Raw genomic sequence first — 20,638 nt, forward strand, 5'->3', positions numbered from 1 at the left:
TAATTTGGAGGTAGCACTTTTTTTTTTTTTACACTATGAGATATTGTAATATTTTCACTGAGATCCGTGTAATAACTTTCGGAATCATGAGTCTTTTCAATGCTATCGTAATAGAATTCATTACAAATTTACTATTATGTTTTAAATTGAATAATATTTTTATAAAAAGTACATATTGATATAAGCCATGCAATATAGATTTAGTACATTCACTCTGAGGGCTGAAATTTATTATTATGGAGGTGACAGGGCTGGGTTAAAAGAAAAGCCATTTTTGCGAACATTACTTGAAATTTGATCTGAATTTGTATTATTTATAACTCAAATAATACGATTTTGTATATTCTTAATACACACACACATATTGACAAATGATTTGAATTACAAACTTGCCATATTACTTTGTTTAAAATGGTGGTGGCAAAAGTTGAATTTAGCAAAAATGGTTAGTTTCTCAAAAGCTAAAATATAATTTTTTTATTGAAAGAAATATCATGTTTATTTTTTAACTGTACCTTAAACAAAATTATTTTCAATTAAAAACACGTGTACAATTAAAAAAAACCCAGTCACTATAAGTTGCAGGGGATTTAATATACAATAATGTATACACTGAAAGTAAACAAATGAAACTATAATGCCAACAGCCTTGTGGCTCAATTGGCACCCCACCCTCGCCCTTAAGGTTGTGGGATCAAACCCATAAGTGATGTGTGTGTGAGTTGTCCATTTTGGAGAAGGATTAAGTTAGGATTAGCCCCAAAAAACAAAACATGAAACTATGGTCTTCTTGAAACAATCTTTTGGAGGCTAGGGAAAATAAAGCAGACTCAAGGGAGATGTAAAAGAATTTTTTAAAATGCAAAACAGATATATAATATTTATAATTATAATTATCATTTACCAATAATAAACTTTTCACATACATACAAAATCCAAATTAAATCGGCTTACAAATAATTTAACTATATTAACTTTTATATATAAATAATATTAGTTATATGCTTTAATCATTCTATCCAAAGACATGAATGTTTTTTTTTTTTTTACTATCTATTCTATTCCATCCAATCTAATTTTATAAGTCACTTTTGGCATTATCACCAAAGTCAAGGGGATGCTTACAACTCAATAACCCTAGCTTTAAATTAACAGTTTTTACCTTTGCCCTTATTGAACCCATTCTTAAAAGAAATAATTTAAATCCTTAACACGGGAAGTATAAAATAGGGGTAATATAAAAAAAATGCAATAAATATATTATATGGTGCCCTCTAAAAAGGACCAAAAAAAATTCTCATCCAAAAGACTTGTAATAAGGACAAGAGTATCCATCTATTTTCTTTCCCCTTTGTTCATTACTTCCCGGACTAAAGCAACTTACAAAAAAGGCTATGTACACGAGACGGTCCAAAAGATATACAATTACACATGACATAAAATGACCCCTGACCTATCATTATCATACTTAAAGCTAATCAAGGAACCGTTTAGCGGAAGGAAAAAGGGGAAAAAAAAACGATCATCAAATCACCTGGACGTAGTTTAAAAAATAATGTCAAAATCCATTTTGAGTATGACTTTAAATTTATACATGCATGAACTGTAAAAACGAAATTCAAAACCTAGACGTTGACGCTCTGGATTGGGGAGGCCGCCTCTTTCCACTGGGCAAACCACTGTCACTGACACTCCCTTCCACAAGAATATCTTGAAGCTCAGGAAATTCAGTCCTCCATGACCGCAAGGGTACGAGATGGCTATCATCCTTGGTGCTCCTCCTCCTCTCCTCGTGCCGTTTCACGTTCTCTGATATCTCATGGAATGTTTTGTTTATTTTTGCAATTCCCCTTTCAACTGGTTCTACCACATGCGAAACTGTGTATTTCATGTCGTCAACAATCTGGAATACAATGACACCAAAAAAAAAAAAAAAGCTAGATCAGCTTTGACGCATAACTGAGAAGGCTCAGCTTAAACTGTATGAGTATAATGTTCATATCTCACAATTTCACCACTTCCAACAACCACATCACGAACACTGTGAGTAAATTTCATTCTCTCTCTCTCGTCATGTCGTCCAAGCCGTGTCCTGGTTGTGCGTTCAGAGTCTTGAATCTCCTCAGGGTCAGGTAATGTCCCTAGCGATGCATAGTCATCCATCACCGCTACATTACGAACACACCTCTCTCCCCTTTTATAAGGTACTGCAGGGAACACATAAAGGTGCACAACAGCAGCTATGCCCATCTGCCAACAAATTTTGCAATGGAAACCATTAAAAAAAGGCCATCCCAAAACATCAGAATTGACAGGAAACACTATAGCATACGACACGCATGATGAAAATTTAAGTTCAAACAGGAGCAAAAAACAGCAAACTACAGTAGATAAAATGACTTGACTCTTCACAAAGATAAGCTGAATGCATTTTTTGTAACTAATACAAGTTTTTGTCACACTTCTAAAGCAGAGCAGTCATTGACCTCAAAAGATTTAAGAAGATAGAGCAGAGCTCAGAATATTCCAGGTGTGAGCATGACCACAACATGTGCTAACAGAGTACAAAGCTCACCAACTAAAAATGAATTTCCCCCAAGATATTATACACTGCTTAGTTTTGGCGGTTTACTGCCCATTTATCAATTCTAATTATATCCCTCATCAAACTTTATGGAACGTTTACGAAGACAAGGTCACTGATACCATCCATTCAGTCAAAAAGAATCATGCTAATAAATACTCCTCCCTCCATCCCTATATACAGGGTGTTTTCTAGAAATTTATTTTGTCATTATAAATATAAGGAGTGTCATGATATATTTAAGTAATTAGACAATTTTGCCCTTGTCTTGAAAAATGGAGAAGATATTAATTGTGTGATTTACCCACCACCATGATATTGATTCTGACATTATTAGGGGCAAAATTAAAAAATTATTGTGATTTTATGTGATTGCAACTAAATTACAAACTTTTATTGGCATGTAGGATTCGATTAAAAACACTTTATACATAAGAACGGAGAGAATATTTCATCCACTTCATGTATTCGTTTATACAAACTATATAGACAAGAAAATTCAATTTGTCATATCCACAATAGAACCTGCAAGTTCACAAATTAGTCTATTCAATATTTACATATATCCATATTAGTAAAATGTGGCGGTGGCCCAAGGCTTTCATTCATAGATCCCACATGATGCTGATTAAAGCTTAAACTTGCTCAAAACACAACCAAACATGGATAATACGTCATACCAGTACTCCCAAAAATTAAAAGAGCTTGATAACGCAGAATTAGAAATGAGAATAAAAAATCAAAGAGTGCCACAATGGCTAACCTCTATACAGATTATATAGTCTTGTATACGTGTTTTGAGCTCCTGAGCCAATGAACCTTTAAATGCTCCGACTGAAAAAAGAAATGCAACAGCCACCCCTTGCCACCATGTCAGAAACACAATTGACTTGAAAGTTAGGAACTTAGCCAGTGGTTTAATTGGCTCCAATTTATCTTTAGTAACAGAATAGAACTGTACAAGGCAGTATAAGGCCCATGTCTGGCTAAAATTAAGAACAACTGCCAGGTAGGGATACCTACAAGCAAATAGGAGAATCAGAATGCAAGAATTCTAATGACAAATAGCCCTCCCCAAATCAAAAGAAGTAGAAATAGTATTTTAACCTTTTCAATTGGTGATCCCAAGAGAGTATGAAATGTTATTTATATTGCACAGCATAATTTATATTTGAGAATTGAAATATGTTCTATGACATGCACAATGCACGAGCGAACAATATCAAGATATAAACTGATATATTAGCTTAACTTACCCATACTTCCATTCAAACTTCCCCTCTCCATAAACCCCAAAAGATTGGAGGATCATTGCCAGCAATGCGCATATCATTTTTAGTATCATCTGAAATAAAAGCTTTACTCATCAGAAAACAATAGGTAAATTCTGATCCTAACAGGGAAGGGGCTTTACATATCTCAATCTACCAAATCACACATACATATTGCACAATGCCAATTTTCACAGCATTATAGAAGTCAGGACCAAGATACCAATCTCTTAGGAGGCAGTTTAAAGGGAATGGATGCTCTACAACTCCATACGCATATACTTCTTTTAGAAGAGGAGAGTTGTAATCCATTACACTCATGCTTTCCATGAACTGAATTGTCATGTCCTCACCACCTATGAGCATAAAAAGTTGAGCAAAAAGTGAGACAATCACAACACAATTCAACCAACAAATAATTTTGCATTAAATATATTCGACATGCATTGCACAGATATAAGTTGCAGCTGCAACTAGAGAGAATTGTATGGGTGTATAATCTGTTTGACATACCTAAGCAAGCTATCAAGTATCTCTCAAAGCAATATAATGCAAAAGCCTCATAGCAATCTCGAATGACTTCACAGTTGAATGCTGCACTCGAATCAAGTAGCGACAAAAACTGCAAAATAAAATATGGAAATTGACAATGTGTTATTCAAGGAAAAATAAATAAAAACATTATGATTTTATTCTGCAGTAGGTCAAGCAGATATGCCTATACTTAAGTTTGCTGTAGCTCACAACAAAGAATTCCTGCCAGAAATGCAAACTGAGCTTTATAGAAAGTTGTATCATCAGCTAAACAAGGGAAAAAAGGCTGGAAGTCTACAATGAAAGGAAACAATGCACAATTCTTCCAATAAGTAAACAGCAACAACCTATGTTCCCGAAGCAAAATACAATCAATCAACATGCATGCACTAAATAGTAGATTCCCTTGCACTTCCATGATATAGCAACACCATTATAGTCCATAATGAAAAAATTGAGGCAAGATGGAAAATATTTACATTGCATTCAGCGTATGCAGACATGGATATTCATAAAAAAAAAAAAAACTAGATAAATTTAACAAACCATGAAAAAGAGAGTAAATGGCACTTAATTTGTTACTTACCGATTCCAGTGCATAAACAGGAACCATTAAAATGAGACCAATCAAAAACTTCTGCTCCTGAACAAGGAAACACACAGATATGAAGGAAAAGAAGAACCTGAGGTGAAATAGCCACGTTAAAGAAAACTAGACAAATATAGTAAGAAGCATTTCAAGAGGGGAAGGAGAGATCAACTAAGTATGACCAAAAAGTAGAAGAGCATAAGATTGAACCTCTGGCTGATTATAGGCAGATAAATGCTCAAAAATCAGATACATGGAGAGAACAAGAGCGACAAGCACAAATAGACTTGAACTGGAGATAGCCCAGTTGAAGGTTCCCGCAAACTCCACACCTAGGTTTAGGAGCCACATATTTCCTGACCTGATCGTGGACTCAAGGAATGTATAAAAAGATGTGGAAGAACATAAAGCACCCGTCAAACTCGTGGTAGAAAATTATTATTTCTCGTAATAGATGGTCAGCATTCCTTGATCAATCTCATGATTTGCTACTTCTACAGCATGTGTTGTGTCTCCAAAAGTCTAAAACGCCTCTGATTCACTCATTCAACTCTCTTTCTTTCAGTCTGCTCTTGACTGTACGGAATTAATCAAACCTGTAAGGCACAATATTTGACAGAGGAAAACCACCCTTCTGTTACAACAAATAGTCCTCAAATATAATGTGCACCATGAAGAACTAACAAATTCCATTAACAGTAAACAGGGATGTTAGCTTTTGACACAAGGAAATCCACCAAGAGAATGGACAACAATCCTGCATTGACAATCATATTCATTATTTAACTAATTAATAACAAGAAGAAATGACAACAAGCAGGAACGCTCTAAAGGTCATCCTTAAAACTATGTATTATGGTTCAATTAGAAACCAAACATAACAGGAAATGAAGTAATGGCAATCCCCGAGAGTTAAACTAGAAAACATAAAACCCTCCTGACATATTTTGGAAGTTGGCAACTAAAACAACCAAATCTTGAGGCATCATTAAATAACAAGATTGCAAATCAGTATACATGCACCATACTTTCATGAGAAATTGAGTCCAACCACCAGATAACTCAAAGTTGGCATGACAAGTTCTTATCATGCATATTAAATAACCGACCTTCAAAAGGTTACGATCCTTGGCTTAGAACATGCCAATAAATCACAAACAAAAGAACCACCTAGCCCAAAAGCCCAGAAAAAGGTTGACCCCAGTCACAACTCACAAGTACCAAATAATATAGAATGGTCAAGTTATTAAGCATGCTGCCCCACATCACCTTCTCTAGTAAGTAAAATAACTATAGTTAGTTGCCACCTTATCAATTGCCTCAGGTGAAAACATCATCTTTGACAATATCAGGTGTACCTAGATTGCTGCTGGAAACAACCTTGTTCATGTGTCTATTCATTTTTTTATCCTCTCTTTTCGGGGAAGGGACGTCAGAAGGAGGAATTGGAATAACACAGAAGACACATCATCATCAAACAACTTCTGTTCCATCTTATCCTAGGGAAACGAAAATGCAAATCAACAGCGCATGAGAGCCATAATAGTATGTTCTTTGCATCAGTAAATTATTCATTGATAACATATAGGTGCGGTATCTTCTCCCTGCGTAAAATAATGTCCACATGGAACTTATTACTTATCAAACGGTTATATCGACTTTCTTTCATACATTAAATTGCAGCATTGCTGCTACTCTATGGAGAATGGGCTCGGGATCGCAGATATAGTTTGCTAGGCGCAAAAAAAGTATTACTGAAATTTAATGTTTTTTCAGACAATAAAAGTAGATGTGGTGAAGGGCGACAATAACTTCTAACGTGTCCAGACTCCAGAATTAAAAGATGGAGGGCATAGTATTTCTTTCTCTAAGAGGTCAACAGTACAACAACATTCATATCTACTCCCCCCTATCTCCAGTGCAACCGGCCTAATTGCAGGTAACGAAAGTATTATCATACACCATACACGGAACTCAGAGATTAAAACAAAAATAGCATAGTGATCAAGCAGAGGCTCCAGTAAGGAGCTAAAAACCAATGCAAAAATAAGATAGCATAATGAGAGTACTGAAATAAGAGCATCATCGCTACGATCAACTAAACATCACTATTTCATAAGAATTTTCTCTCGCCGTGCCTAACCTTATGATTGCTATGGTTGATAAATAAATTCAGAATTTGATAAGAGCAGGGGAGGCTGAAAAAGGGTCAAACGAGTGAGGAGAGGATGACTTACCTTGCTCCATGTTGCAGAAAGGGAACAGAAACAAGTGAAAAAAGCAAAAATAAAACCATCATTCGTAATAAACCGCTGAAGTTCAATAAAACCTCAGTTCATTAAGAACAGTGAATCAGACTAACTAGCCGCGATTGTTAATCAAACAACAGTTATAAAACACACATCTTTCACGGCATATGCAATTCCAGTAAGAAGAATTCAGCGGGAAAAGGAATGCGAAAAACCCTAGACGACATAAAAATGGAAAATAAGTTCCTTATGAACCGAAATAACTCACTGCAACCGAAACGAAATAAGCACTGCAATGTGGCACCAGGGATACGGCTGACAGAAAATTAAGAAGAGAGAGTTCAAACCTTCGCTAAAAAAAAAAAAATTTCCCTGAAAAATCGAGATGAATAGTTTTGTGGAAGAATCAACACAGCAAAGTGGGGAGAAAAGCAAACGGAATTTGCTTCGGCGGTTGGAAAACTATAGTCACGAAATTATCTGAAAAGGGGCGAAGATTCTAAAGGTACTGAAGTGATTAGAAATAGTAGTCACAGACGAAATCGAAGTCGTTCATGTGAGAGGGCCCCTGACTCATCGGTCGTTGGTCATCTAGGTTTGCTGATTTGGCGCTTTATCCGAGGGCTGTGACTGGCCACGAGCTTTGGTTGGTAAAATTTAAAAGGAAAAGAAAAAGAACACGTCATGTTGCGTGCGTGGCAAAAGAAGGAGGGCCGAAGTTTCCGCTCCCGTGTCATATCGAAGTTCGGCTTTGGGCTTTGTCACTCATGCTTCTCGCTCTGCCAAACAATCTGAGCTCACCTTAGACTGTTAGCTAAGAAAGGTTTATTTTTGTTTTGAAGTATTTTTTAAAAGGTTAATGAGCAGATAGATAGAGTCATAAATTTTTACTCAAAAATTATTTTGACTTTAAATTTTTAAATTTATAATAAAATAAATTTTGATCATTAATTTTTTAATATCATTACTGTTCATGTAATTACTGTTCATATGGACTCTCAATTAATGCTGACATGTCATTATAAATTAACATCACAAATTCTAAACTATTATATTGTAGCATTCTTAACCCTAAATGATTATGTAAGTAACATTTTCAACTATAAACTTTAAAATTTTAAGAAAATTATCCCCACTATTTATATATAAAACATTAACTATTATATATACTAAATTAATTTCAGTATAATTCACCACAATAAATGCATCGTTAGTCATAATGAACGACCTATAATTTTATAAAATAACATTTTTTATCCCTTTTTTTATAATATTTTCTAAACGATTCATATATCATGCTTTTATATTCTATCACTCTAATGTAATATTATTTTGAATAATTTTTATTTATTTAATGATAAAAACTTAAAATTTCATTTAAAAAAATTAAATATCATAAAATTTTGATAGATGCAAAAGTCAATGAATTTAAGACTCAAATTAATTGATTAATTAAAATTATCTAATAAATAAAAGGAGGGCCTAAGTACCCTATTATAATTCCGTCTGGAATGCTGTTTTAGACACATTAAATTGAAAATAATGATTGAACCAATATTAAATAGGAAGGCGGCCCCTATCTTTCAAAAATGCGAAAGAAGTTTGTCTGCCAGTATACAAAACTTACAAAAGAATCGGGATATTCATTACATGGTTATACAGTAACTATAAGCATCCTCAGCAGGAATCAACAAACCCATTAACATGGCCAGAGAGGCTGTGGACAAAGCGGGGGAGAAGAAAGCCCATTACAGGAATTAGAAGGTTTCCTATCTTTGTACCCAGTTCCGTGTTTGTTTTTTCTCCTGAAACGAGGCGAGTGTTTTTGCAACTTCTCATTTTAGGATATGTCAAAATCCACATTATCGCCAAGGCGTCAGCTAGCATTATTTTCAACCTGCTTAACAATTATTTTATCGTCTTCTGCAGCGGATAGTGGATCGAGTCCAATACCTCTGATCAAGCTCCTCTGGTGACCTTTTTCCATGCATGCCCAAGACACATTAATTCTGTAAACACTTATCTACGTGGCCCCTGCCAGAACATCCCTCAAACGACAGAGGAGCTAGAACGAGCTACCCTCTGAGCTTCTTCCAAGTCCCTAAGAAACCTGCGATTTTAAACAAAGACATATCTAATGCCAAGGAAATCGAGACTACTATCTGTTAAAATGTCTTCACAGTTATTAGAAGTATCCTCAACCCATCAATGGACAGCCAAATATAACAAGTACATCAATCTATAAGAAAATAAGACCAGACCAATGAACTTTATCACCTAGATAAAGACCATGAATCATTCACAAGGAACTGGAATAGTCTAGTCACAGGATATGGTTTTTGTTGTAAAAGCAGTCTACTGAAGCATAACTCACCAACAGAAAAACCACCAAATCCCAACCACATCGCTTTAAAAAATATCCAAATTAAGATAAATCAAGTCCAAGTTAAGACAAGTTTCAAATTTTGCTCTCAACACAAGACAAGAACCAAGCCAGAACCTGGACCTATCAATTCAACAAATCTATCAATTTTAGCATGCCAAATTCAGAGCATAATTGGTGCACAAAAGCCGAAAACATTGCCTACTCAAATCCAAACTATCTTCATCGGTTCATCTTACCCCTTAGAATTAAGAACTGTAGTACCGCAAAGTATAAAACGAACCCCAATATTACTGGTATTTTGTATAGCAACACATCGTGACTCCTCATAAGTCGTCCCACCAACAATGAAGATGATAACTTCCTGCGGCCTTCATTCCACGAACACATCAGAAATGACACATTAATATTCAATAAATCAATTAACAAAACTGCACTATCTATAAGTCGGGAATAGTTGGTCCATTTCTCATATTCCATACAATGCACAGAATCCTAAATCCACTATCTAGTTTGAGACTATTCAAGGGTATGGTAATTATCATATGTAAAACAAAAAGGGAAAAACAAATAGACGCAATCTTACACTAGCTATGCAAATAAACACTTTACATATATGTAAGGCTTCTTCTTCTTCTTCTTCTTTTTGTATCCATTATCATGGATTTTTTTCTCAAACACTATTTAAATATGATTTTCCTCAAAACAGAAACTGATATAAAATTATTTGAAAATGTAGAAAAGCAGTGCAATATGTCAAACTACATTAGCAAGTAACTTTAAATGTATTTTATACAAAACATTACACTCATCTGCATAATTGTAGTACAAATCTTTGTACCTGTACACAACATTTTGGATTGTAAAATGCAACATACATGAAACAATGCTAATCGTGAATATAGTGGCATTATTTAGAGGCATATTTGATTCACTCCAAAAACATGATTTGTTCCTGCTGCAGCAAATGAAACACAGGACTGTAATAGATCAGATATTAAGTTTTTACAAATGCAATGATGAGAGAGTACAGTACAGATGCCAAGGACCAGAAATCAAAGGAGAGAAGCTTTATCATATATTGTAATGTCTGAAATCATATCAATGGCAGTTAAGGTAGTAATCTTTAAGTTGGACCATATTGAATAGGATTGTCATTTAAATTCATAATTAAAAACTACAGACAATTAGACTCCAATCAATTAGGAGGCTCATTAGCATAAAAGGATATCAGAATTCAGGCTTGAAAGAAACCACAACAAAAGTTCACGTCATGTTGTCAAGATGATACACGTCCATTAATATGTCATGTCTTACAATCATGCTGATAATTTCTGATACAGATATTTAAGAGTGTCTCACTGCATTCTTCTTAACTAATATCCTGCATTCATTTGACTTGTTACTAAAAAGCTCATTATCCTTGTTAGACTTCAGTCAAATATCAAATGACTTATCAGACACCATGCAACTTCCAGTGGCGCCACATGAAATCTAACAACTCACAAATAACACAGAAGTATACTTAATACTAATAGCAACCAACCTTCCCTGCTGAAAGTGATTTCCAACAATTGGGTAGTCCACATCTCTCAATCGTCCTTTCACAATACTTTCCATGGTCTGGAACAGAAGTGGCTGATGTTGAGTGTATACATTCTCCACACCCTGAATCATAATCAAAAATAAATTTATTTTAGAATCCAAGATTCACAATATCAAGCATAAGGTATAATAATCAATTTTGTTCCATGATACCTTCAATCCACGGGCCATGTTACGAGCAATATTCAGTAGATCTCTACTTCCATAAAGGTCACCCGTTCTCTTGTCAACACCTGCTTGCTTCAAAAGAAACTGGACAATCTGTTGTAACATAAAAAAGATATCAATAACAATTACTTCCTAATGGAATGTAGGGCCATCAAGAAAAAAAAAGATTCATATTTCCTTCTCTACATTTGTGGTTGACCTATATTTAATGTAAATATTATTTCCTTCTCTACGTCTTGCAATCCATGTAGCCGACCCCACCTAGTGGGATAAAGGCTTGTTGTTGTTGTTGTTGTTGTTGTTATTATTTATTAATAAAGGGGATACTGTGAGGAGTAAAAATAGGGATTTTGTAGATATCCTATTCCCGAATATCCTCTCCTGATTCCATCTCCTGATTTCTTGGAGATTTGATCATCTTCTCACATGTATAAATCAGTGTACATACTCTGGGATTCAATAATAAGAGTTTTTCGGTCTATTTGCTACATGGTATCAGAGCAACTAGCAGATATCGACGCCGAAAACTCTGAGACAGAAAGCACCGAAGACGAGACACAAGAGTTGCACCCGATTCACACTTCTCCAATGTCGAAGAGTGATGGGTCCTCGCAAATCGATCCAGATAAGGCCGGTAGTCCCCTCGGGTCGATCACTGGTCATGACGGATCATCGGTGCTCGTGGTTACCATGAAACTCAATGGCTCGAATTATCGGGTATGGGCACAGGCTATGCGACTTGCGATTGGAGGCCGAGGGAAGATGGGTTACCTCGATGGCTCATCAAAAATTCCAGAAGAGTCCAGAACGCAGGAGCTACAGCGATGGCATACCGAAAATTCGTTGGTATCATCGTGGCTGATCAATGCCATGATTCCGGAAATTCAACAGAGCTTCATATTTCTTCCATCAGCTCATGAAATCTGGAAAGCTGTGCGAGATTCATACTCTGATGGGAAGGATTTGGCGCGAATATATGAGCTTAAAACAAAAGCATGGTCACTGCAGCAGGGAGAACGTGATGTCACGGCTTTCTGGCTGGAGCTGAATACCATCTGGCAGGAATTAGACTTGATGACAGAAGTGGAATGGTCTAGCAGTAATGATGCAATCCGTTATAAGGAGCAAGTCGAGAATGAACGGGTGTTTCAGTTTCTTGCAGGACTGAATCAATCTCTAGATGATGTACGGGGGCGCGTTCTGAGCCGTATGCCACTTCCATCCACTAGAGAAGTATTCTCAGAGGTACGTCGAGAGGCTTCAAGACGCAAGGTAATGACTCCTGGAGCTATTTCTGCACCAACTTCTTCCTTGGACACTGCTGCACTTGTGAGCAAGGGCAGTGATTCAAATCATAAGAACCAAAAGGGGAAGGTCACTTGTGAACATTGCAAGAAGATTGGGCATACCCGTGACACTTGTTGGGATATACATGGAAAGCCAGCCGATTGGAAGCCGAAAAAGGGCAAGCAACGAAGTTATCAAACTTCTCATGATGTACCGCCAGATAAACCAGACTCAATACCTGAAATTGATAAGGAGCAACTAGGTAAGCTACTTGAGATGCTTAGTGTGTTGCAGAAGAATGAGAAAAACCAGAAACTGAATCCTACTGCATCTGTGGCTCACAAAGGTAAATGTGCCTTACTTACTTCTAATAGTAACCCCAAATGGATTGTTGATACTGGGGCAACTGATCATATGACCTCAAATGTTAAACTATTCAATACCTATATTCCTAGCGCTGGGAATGAAACAGTAAGTACAGCTAATGGATCTTCCTCGTCAATAGCAGGAACAGGAAGTGTGGTTATTTCTAAAGTCATGAGACTGAATCATGTTTTACATGTACCTTACTTGGCTTGTAACTTATTGTCTATAAGTAAGTTGACTAAAGAGGCAAATTGCTGGGCTCATTTCTGTTCTACTCATTGTATTTTTCAGGACCTCTTATCGGGGAAGATGATTGGCAGTGCTAAGGAGCATAACGGTCTCTACTATCTCGATGAATCAACCGTGAGTAGTCTTTGGTCTCGAATCCAGTGTCACATTGCAAATAAAGACTTTAATGATCTTATGTTATGGCATAGGAGAATGGGTCATCCAAATTTTCAATACTTATGTCGTTTGTTTCCTGAATTTCAAGTTAATAAAATTTCTTCATTTCACTGTGCTGAGTGTGAACTTGCTAAACATCACAGATCTGTGTTCAAACCTGTTGAATATAAATCTACCCGTCCTTTTTCCATTATTCATAGTGACTTATGGGGTCCTACTCGTATTGCTAATCGTACAAATACTAAATGGTTCATTACATTTATTGATGACCATACTAGAATGTGTTGGGTCTACCTATTACAAGATAAATCTGCTGTGCCCTCTGTCTTTTCTCAATTTTATACAATGGTAAAAAACCAGTTTGACACCACAATCCAAGTCCTCCATACTGACAATGGCACTGAATACTTTAATAAAACCATGGATATGTTCCTCACAGAACATGGAATTGTCCATAAAAGTACCTGTCCTAACACTCCCCAACAAAATGGTATTGCGGAACGGAAAAACAAACACCTCTTAGAAGTTGCACGTGCCTTGCTCTTCACTTATAACGTTCCCAAATATTTCTGGGGAGATGCAATTCTTACCGCTACATATTTAATCAACCGCATGCCAAGTCGTGTCCTCTCATTTACCACACCTCTTGAGAAATTAAAAGAATCTCACTCCATTACTCATCTTGACACCAACCTACCACTTAAAATTTTTGGTTGTTCCACTTATGTTCACTCCCATCACTCCCAAAAGCTGGACCCTAAAGCCATCAAATGTATCTTTCTTGGTTATTCCTCTACACAAAAAGGGTATAAATGCTTTGATCCTCATACCAAGAAACTTTACATAAGCCGAGACGTTAGCTTTGTTGAGCATGAGTCCTTTTACCCAAACACTTCAAGTCAGGGGGAGAGGGGGAGTGACTTTCAGTTTTTGGAAAGTGAAAGTGAGAGGCAAAGGGGTAAAGAAATCACCACCATTCATGATTCTGATCCCTTCATTCTTGCACCAACAAACTCTCAAATAGAGTCTGAACTCTTAAACCCACAGTCCACCGAATTCAGGGTCCAATCTCCTAGGCCAGAAACTGAAGTAAAAAGTCTTTCAGATTGCACTGAAATTGCTGGAAATGCACTGGAAAAGACACCCATAGTCTACTCTAGGAAGAAATGGCGAGAAAGGGAGACTGTTATACCTGAAGCACAACCAGAATTCGAACCACAAGAGGCTCCTGAAGCTGGGAAAGCGGAGACAGACTTACCGATAGCCCTCAGAAAACAACCCAGAACTTGTACACAGCACCCCATCCAAAGGTTTGTGAGCTATCAGACTCTATCCTCACAATTCCGCACTTTTGTAACTAACCTTGATAAAGTGAAGATTCCCAATGATGTATATGAGGCCCTTAGCATACCAGATTGGAAGAATGCTGTGATAGAGGAGATGAATGCTTTAACAAAAAATGGCACATGGGAAGTTGTAGAGCTACCAAAAGGGAAGAGGGTTGTGGGCTGCAAGTGGGTGTTCACCCCAAAATATGATGCTGCTGGTAAGTTGGACAGATTAAAGGCACGGTTAGTGGCAAAAGGGTTCACCCAAACATATGGCTTGGACTACAAAGAAACTTTTGCCCCTGTAGCCAAGCTTAATACTATCAGAATCCTAATCTCTGTGGCTGTAAATCTGGATTGGCCTCTCCAGCAGCTAGATATTAAAAACGCCTTCCTAAATGGTGACCTTAAGGAAGAAGTCTTCATGACACTACCTCCAGGTTTTGAGGCGGGAAAGAACAATCAAGTGTGTAAGCTTAAGAAATCCTTGTATGGCCTAAAACAATCACCGCGGGCTTGGTTTGACAGATTCTCGGAAGTCTTGAAGAATGAAGGATATAAGCAGGGATTGTCTGATCACACAATGTTTGTAAAAATGGAAGGTGGTAAGAGGTGTATTCTCATTGTATATGTTGATGATATAATTGTCACAGGTGACTATGAGGAAGAGGTAGATAGAGTAAAGAAGGCTCTTGGAAAGGAATTTGAAGTGAAGGATCTTGGTAACTTGAAATACTTTCTGGGCATGGAGGTTGCAAGATCACAAAAAGGGATTTATATGTCTCAAAGAAAATATGTTCTCGACTTGCTTACTGAAACAGGAATGTTGGGATGTAAACCTGTAGAGACCCCTATTGTTGTGAAGAAGAAGGGGAAGAAATTAATAAAAGATATGGAAAATCAAGAAGATGAAGTTGAACCTGAGGAAAATGATTGTGAAGAAGAAGGAGAGAAGAATGAGCCTGTGGAAAAAGAAAGATACCAGAAGCTAGTTGGGAAACTGATTTATCTCTCTCATACTCGACCAGACATAACTTTTGCAGTAAGTGTGGCAAGCCAGTATATGTGTGACCCTAGAGAAAGGCATATGGAAGCTGTATACAGAATCCTAAGGTACTTGAAGGGGACACCAGGTAAAGGATTATTGTTCAAGAAGCAAAGTCTACGATCAATAGAAATCTACACAGATGCAGATTGGGGAGGAACATACAAGGATAAGAGATCAACGTCAGGCTACTGCTCATGTGTATGGGGAAACCTAGTTTCATGGAAGAGTCAAAAGCAAAGAGTGGTCTCAAGGAGTAGTGCAGAATCAGAACTAAGGGCGTTGGCCCAAGGTATATCAGAGGTACTATGGGTAAGGCGAGTACTAGATGAGATATACGTCAAGACTGATCTTCCACTGAAGTTGTACTGTGACAACAAGGCTGCCATAAGTATGGCGCTAAATCCAGTTCAACACGAAAGATCCAAACATGTGGAGATTGATAGACATTTTATAAGGGAAAAGGTTGAAGAAGGAATTGTGTGCCTTGTCTACATACCAACAAAGCTTCAAGCTGCTGATGTACTCACCAAAGGATTACACAAGCCAGCATTTGATAGTTGTATAAGCAAATTGGACATGATTAGCATCTATGATCCAACTTGAGGGGGAGTGTGGTTGACCTATATTTAATGTAAATATTATTTATTAATAAAGGGGATACTGTGAGGAGTAAAAATAGGGATTTTGTAGATATCCTATTCCCGAATATCCTCTCCTGATTCCATCTCCTGATTTCTTGGAGATTTGATCATCTTCTCACATGTATAAATCAGTGTACATACTCTGGGATTCAATAATAAGAGTTTTTCGGTCTATTTGCTACAACATTTAATCCACTGAATGGTGAATTTCCACTCCGGAATCCAAAACAAAAAAGGACAAGGTAAAGCAACCAAAAGCAATCTACAATCATCTTTCACATGTGGTGAACAACATTCCCAAAGGATAGAAGACCGCCAACCATGCTGGGGAGCATGTTAACAAATTCCAAAAATAGGTGAGGAACAAAAGAAATTCAGGTATTCAAAAAAGGCAACCATTTAAATTAATTTACCCCAGGCTTGTACTTGGCTGATCGGGAAGCCAGTTTGTTGAAAAGCTGCATCAATTGAACAGGGCTATCCTTCTCATATCGCAAAGCATACAACATGACTAAACGTAGCCGGTCCTCATCTGATATGCTTTCACTGTTTAATAGATTTGTCACTGCCTGAAAAAGAGTACATAAAAAAGAGAAGTCACAGCTTGTAAAGTATGTAACCATTTAGAGCGGATACCTGTACATATGATACAGGAAATTGATGCTTAGCACTACTCTTATTGTTTCCTTCTGGCAACTAAGAGAATCGCATTAGATGCCAAATAATTTTTCTTAGCTGAAGATTAACCCATTGCATATATTAACCCATTAAATATGTTTATTTTATTGCCCAGAAAAGCTTAAGCAAAAGGAAGTGAAAGGGTTTCAATAATAAAAAACAAACAACATATACCTCAAAAGCAGCCCCTTGCCCTCCATTACAAGCCAACTCCTGTTCTACTTCTGAAACTAACATAAGCTTTCTCTCTTGAACAATCTTGCTCATTTCTGTTACCAAGGCTACATGCTTTGACACATTTCCATGCATTTTTCTGTACTCAGGGTAATTGTCAACAAATTTGGCCATGTCCTCTGCAACAAGTCAAATCATGAAATCAATGAATCATTTACTATGCTGCTGTGCTTTGGTGAGTTTATTGCACTAGTACCAGCAAAAAGAATTTTACTGTAAATATTGAGAAATTCAAAGCACAGACCTATTGTCTGGATGTTCTGGTTACTCTTTGCCACTTGCTGAAATTCATCTACCAATCGCTTGATATTCATGCCTATATCTCCAAAATTCTCATACATGTTACTTTTGAAGAAAGAATCTTGCTCTGATGACAGCACAACTTCCTGTGACAAGGAGTAGCACAAAAATCACTTTCCAATCAGGACACTTTTTAAATTGCAACATCATGACATGATAGTTCATGTTAACTTATAAAGAGTGTATCAAACCTCCTGCTCCTTTGGAAATTTACCAAGGGCTTTTAAATCTACTTTGTTATCTTGGATTCCTATAAGCTCATGAACCATTGCCTGCAAAATATAATGACACAAACGAGCATTACACATATATTCAAATAACTTTTCAGATTAATCAGAGGATGTTTCTTGGTAAGCAAAAGAGTTTTAGCTTAAACCCACAGATACCTGATAGGTCCATTGATTTAACAATGGGGTTACAGGATCATCCCTCCTGTCAATTACCAATAATAATGGAGAAACTTCGGTTCGCCTAAAATCAAAAAGGCCACTTTCCTGTTGGTACATCATTTTCTGTTTCAAGAACATTAATTCAATTAGTAATTTATCACAAGCAACATGATACAATAATATGACATGTTGAAACTAATCTACACATTGCCAAACCAAAAGTGAAGAAATTTTTTTCTTTCTTTTTTTTTCTTTTTTTTTGGTTAAAGAGTTACAAAACATGGCTTTATAATCATTTTAAGGGAACAAATTCTTGTCACTACTTACAGCTGCTTCCTGTGCTATCCTTTTTGCAATGTCAGATGTCCTTTGGTATCTAATAATGGGTCTTCGTTTTAAAGCCAAAAAAACAGCTGCTATACTGTCAACAGCCCGATCACAGAAGCGCTGCAATGTTGAAGGATCCACCACCGCTGGGAGCATATAAATGTAATTTGAAGGCATATTTAAGGTAAAATGGTAAGGATCAAGGGCAACAAAGTCTGCATAAAACTCCTGGATCACCAGGACGACAATAACTATATCAGCATTAAGATTTTCAACATGAACGCTAGAACTTGAGATTGCACTACAATATAAAAGAGGGTGGTTAAGGGCTTCAAGCTCAACAATATGATGAGTCATTTATCAGATAAAAAGCTAAAACAAAAATAAAATATTCTTTGTAATTATATGCAGGAGGAAGAAGAGAAAAAGGAATTTCTTTTCAACCAGGGCTTATTTCGCAAGAATCACGATACTATTCAGGAATAATAAACTGCTAAGTAATGATCTTATCTACTTTTTTTAAAAAAAAAAAAAAACTTAGCAGAGCATCTAATATAACAAAATCCATGTCCAAAGTGCCAAAACCAGCATACTCAGACAGAAAAGCTCCTAAAAGACCAAAAGGTAGAGACTGCAGTGCACACATAAAAAATACCTGAACTTGCTGGACAACTTCCTCTTCATCTGAATCAGCGAGTATGTGAATCTGAGTGTCCTTCAACATATTGGAGAAAACTGTAATTTCAGAACGGATTCACAAAGTGTCTTCAATCAATGGGAGAAAAAAACTCCTAAACTTGGAATAAGTATAATTGAAGTTCCAAAGGACATGTTCCAAACAACTTTAAACACCTACAAAGATGATATTCTCCAAATCTAGGATTGGCTATTTGGCGGCGTAGATGCTGGATGTTCTCTGAAGTTGGTCGAAGGAAGTAAACAGCCTTGAGATGTGACATTGATTCCTTCGACTTGGAAATGGAATCCACTAACTCTACCAAGAAGACTTCTTTCTGAAGAAGCTCTGACTGTGAATAGACAACACTGACAATACTTACCTGCACCAATTTGAGAAAGATATCCACTCAAACTCAACAACAGATTTCCACCTTTCAGAGAAATTCTAGAAAGTTGAAACTGAATTCCTTCAGTAAATTGATCTGCGGCTTTAGAATAATTTAATTTAAAAATATAATAGCAGGCCAAACAAACACGACGATAGTAACTGCAAGCTAAATCAGAACAAATAAGGAGAAGAAAAAGAAATATGGAATAGTCCTTCATTGTTGTAGGTGACACGGTACTGACACATGAGCAAAACTTAACGCAGATGGTAGCTGATCTAGCAGAAATATCACTCGCCTAAATGATTAGAAATTGTTAATGTGTAAAATATAATTTGAATCAGCAGAAGTCATGATTCAGAACAAAGGATTATAAGTGCCAGGTCCAACTATCGAACACCGATAACCAAAGCTGGTTAGTAAAGGGACGTACCGTCTGGGAATCTAATATGAGAACCTTCATGCCAGAGATGTCTTGCAACATCCGGCTGATATAATCCCGTACCGCCGATATCAGAACCATTTTTCCGGGTTTAAGTCGGATGAACCCCTCAGTTCCTGGTTATTTATCTTTCCCTTGATGACGACGATGAAAGTTCCAATTCCAATATAGTTAGTGCGAATCGGGAAGGGAACGGCCGTGCGACTCAGATCTGGGACGACGGAACAAGAAAAGCGTTCAAGTCCTGACGCACCGTTTTAGATGTGCATCGAGTTCGTACTTTCTTCAATTTGAGACTTCTAGTGATGGCGACGATTTTTTTTTTTTTTTTTTGGTGGGAGGGGACAAAGCGTTCTTGAAAGAGGAAATTTTACTCAATTTAATTTCCATCAAAATGCTTAAAATTTTAAAATTTCATTACATATCCATTTTTATAATTATACATTTTAACTGATTTTTAAATTAAATTATTTAAATAAATTTTAATTTATTTAACTGATTTCTAAAAAAAATATTTAAACATCAATCATGTTATAGTCATAAATATTTTTTATAATTTCAATTTGCTAATTTCAATTGCAGATTTTTAATCCAAATACATGTTAAGGGAGGGGATGATATCCTCCTCTTCCTTCTCATTGTCATCCTCTATTTTTCTTAATTTCTATCATTAGATTAAGATTTTGGATGATCTAGATTTGATCTCTTCCGAAATATTTTATCTTACTTTACTTTTCGTGTTTTTT

The 20,638-nt window shown here is 36.5% G+C and overlaps 2 protein-coding genes across 4 annotated transcripts; both read right to left on the reverse strand.

The window, feature by feature from the left end:
* Positions 1–1,310: 1,310 nt before the first annotated feature.
* Positions 1,311–7,782, reverse strand: LOC129294398 (protein LAZ1 homolog 1). 3 transcript variants are annotated; one of them, XM_054932738.1, is made up of 9 exons: positions 7,575–7,782; positions 5,189–5,574; positions 4,976–5,032; positions 4,369–4,477; positions 4,027–4,211; positions 3,841–3,929; positions 3,348–3,603; positions 2,008–2,250; positions 1,311–1,903 (listed from the first exon to the last, which is right to left on the reverse strand). In XM_054932738.1, exons 2-9 carry the CDS (start codon positions 5,327–5,329, stop codon positions 1,619–1,621), a joined length of 1,365 nt encoding a protein of 454 aa, XP_054788713.1. In that variant the 5' UTR covers positions 5,330–5,574; positions 7,575–7,782; the 3' UTR covers positions 1,311–1,618. The 3 variants fall into 3 exon arrangements, with proteins under 3 accessions (XP_054788713.1, XP_054788711.1, XP_054788712.1); XM_054932736.1 differs by having other exon boundaries at positions 7,496–7,782; XM_054932737.1 differs by having other exon boundaries at positions 6,286–7,782.
* A 973-nt stretch (positions 7,783–8,755) lies between these two features.
* On the reverse strand, positions 8,756–20,158 carry LOC129294206 (vacuolar protein sorting-associated protein 45 homolog). The gene is made up of 13 exons (XM_054932393.1): positions 19,884–20,158; positions 19,243–19,444; positions 19,042–19,121; positions 18,387–18,614; positions 18,057–18,182; positions 17,862–17,942; positions 17,615–17,756; positions 17,311–17,489; positions 16,872–17,027; positions 11,369–11,476; positions 11,157–11,278; positions 9,850–9,981; positions 8,756–9,337 (listed from the first exon to the last, which is right to left on the reverse strand). Exons 1-13 carry the CDS (start codon positions 19,971–19,973, stop codon positions 9,277–9,279), a joined length of 1,707 nt encoding a protein of 568 aa, XP_054788368.1. The 5' UTR covers positions 19,974–20,158; the 3' UTR covers positions 8,756–9,276.
* Between the last annotated feature and the right edge of the window lie 480 nt (positions 20,159–20,638).

Source organism: Prosopis cineraria, unplaced genomic scaffold (assembly GCF_029017545.1).
Source record: "Prosopis cineraria cultivar Desert tree isolate PC_DT_omini unplaced genomic scaffold, ASM2901754v1 PC15, whole genome shotgun sequence".
Classification (NCBI taxonomy): Eukaryota; Viridiplantae; Streptophyta; class Magnoliopsida; order Fabales; family Fabaceae; genus Prosopis; species Prosopis cineraria.

Coding starts and splice junctions, on each gene's coding strand:
- LOC129294398 (XM_054932738.1), bottom strand. CDS start 5,329: ATGTGGCTCCTAAACCTAGGTGTGGAGTTTGCGGGAACCTTCAACTGG. Junction 4,478..4,975: donor CTGTTTATGCACTGGAATCG/GTAAGTAACAAA, acceptor TTTATTTTGCAG/TTTTTGTCGCTACTTGATTC. Junction 3,930..4,026: donor AAATTGGCATTGTGCAATAT/GTATGTGTGATT, acceptor CTTTTATTTCAG/ATGATACTAAAAATGATATG.
- LOC129294206 (XM_054932393.1), bottom strand. CDS start 19,973: ATGGTTCTGATATCGGCGGTACGGGATTATATCAGCCGGATGTTGCAA. Junction 19,445..19,883: donor TCATATTAGATTCCCAGACG/GTACGTCCCTTT, acceptor AAATTGGTGCAG/GTAAGTATTGTCAGTGTTGT. Junction 11,279..11,368: donor ACATGGCCCGTGGATTGAAG/GTATCATGGAAC, acceptor ATTATGATTCAG/GGTGTGGAGAATGTATACAC.